Genomic DNA, 444 nt, shown 5'->3' with positions numbered 1-444 from the left:
ACTGCCTTCACTAGCCGATGGAATCTTTCTCCTCCTAGGTCTTCCCGCCTGGCATCGCCTAGGTTATGGCAACACCACAATTTGTTTCACATGAGGGGCGATGTCCCAATCACTAGGATGCCTTACCGGCCGAGTGGACCTCACATAACCCTCCACCAAAATGGTTGTCTTATAGTAGTCAGCGCAGAATTCAACAGCTTCATGTTTGCATTTACTGAAAAATGCAAAGAACTCAATGTTCAAGCATAACGTAAATGCTATGTCAATTAGTGTTCAAATAAGGAAAAAGAAGCAAAAGGATATTCTGACCTTATTGCTGCAATGGCATGGCTGCATGGGTGTAAATCTGTTTGGAACTCACAACATGAACACGTCTTCTTACACAAGTTTACAAGTTCGTCCATCTTCTCGTCTTTAACTTCGAACTCCACTCGGTTGATAGGT

General features: G+C 43.5%; 1 protein-coding gene across 1 annotated transcript in view; it reads right to left on the bottom strand.

Annotated features, from left to right (window-relative positions):
- Positions 1-63: 63 nt before the first annotated feature.
- The window catches only part of LOC149526198 (uncharacterized), a 1,639-nt gene continuing 1,258 nt past the window's right edge, over positions 64-444 (bottom strand). Inside the window, exons 4-5 of the mRNA XM_089785711.1 lie at positions 310-430; positions 64-214 (exon numbers count right to left, since the gene is read on the bottom strand). Coding sequence (XP_089641837.1) covers positions 64-214; positions 310-430 — 272 coding nt within the window. The remainder of the gene's footprint in view (positions 215-309; positions 431-444) is intronic.

The sequence above is a fragment of the Theobroma umbraticum genome, unplaced genomic scaffold, assembly GCF_002168275.2.
Source record: "Theobroma umbraticum cultivar Fairchild unplaced genomic scaffold, ASM216827v3 scaffold_84.0, whole genome shotgun sequence".
NCBI classification, from domain to species: domain Eukaryota; kingdom Viridiplantae; phylum Streptophyta; class Magnoliopsida; order Malvales; family Malvaceae; genus Theobroma; species Theobroma umbraticum.
The sequence above is the reverse complement of the archived record's forward strand: the minus strand, read 5'-3'. Positions and strand labels throughout refer to the sequence as shown.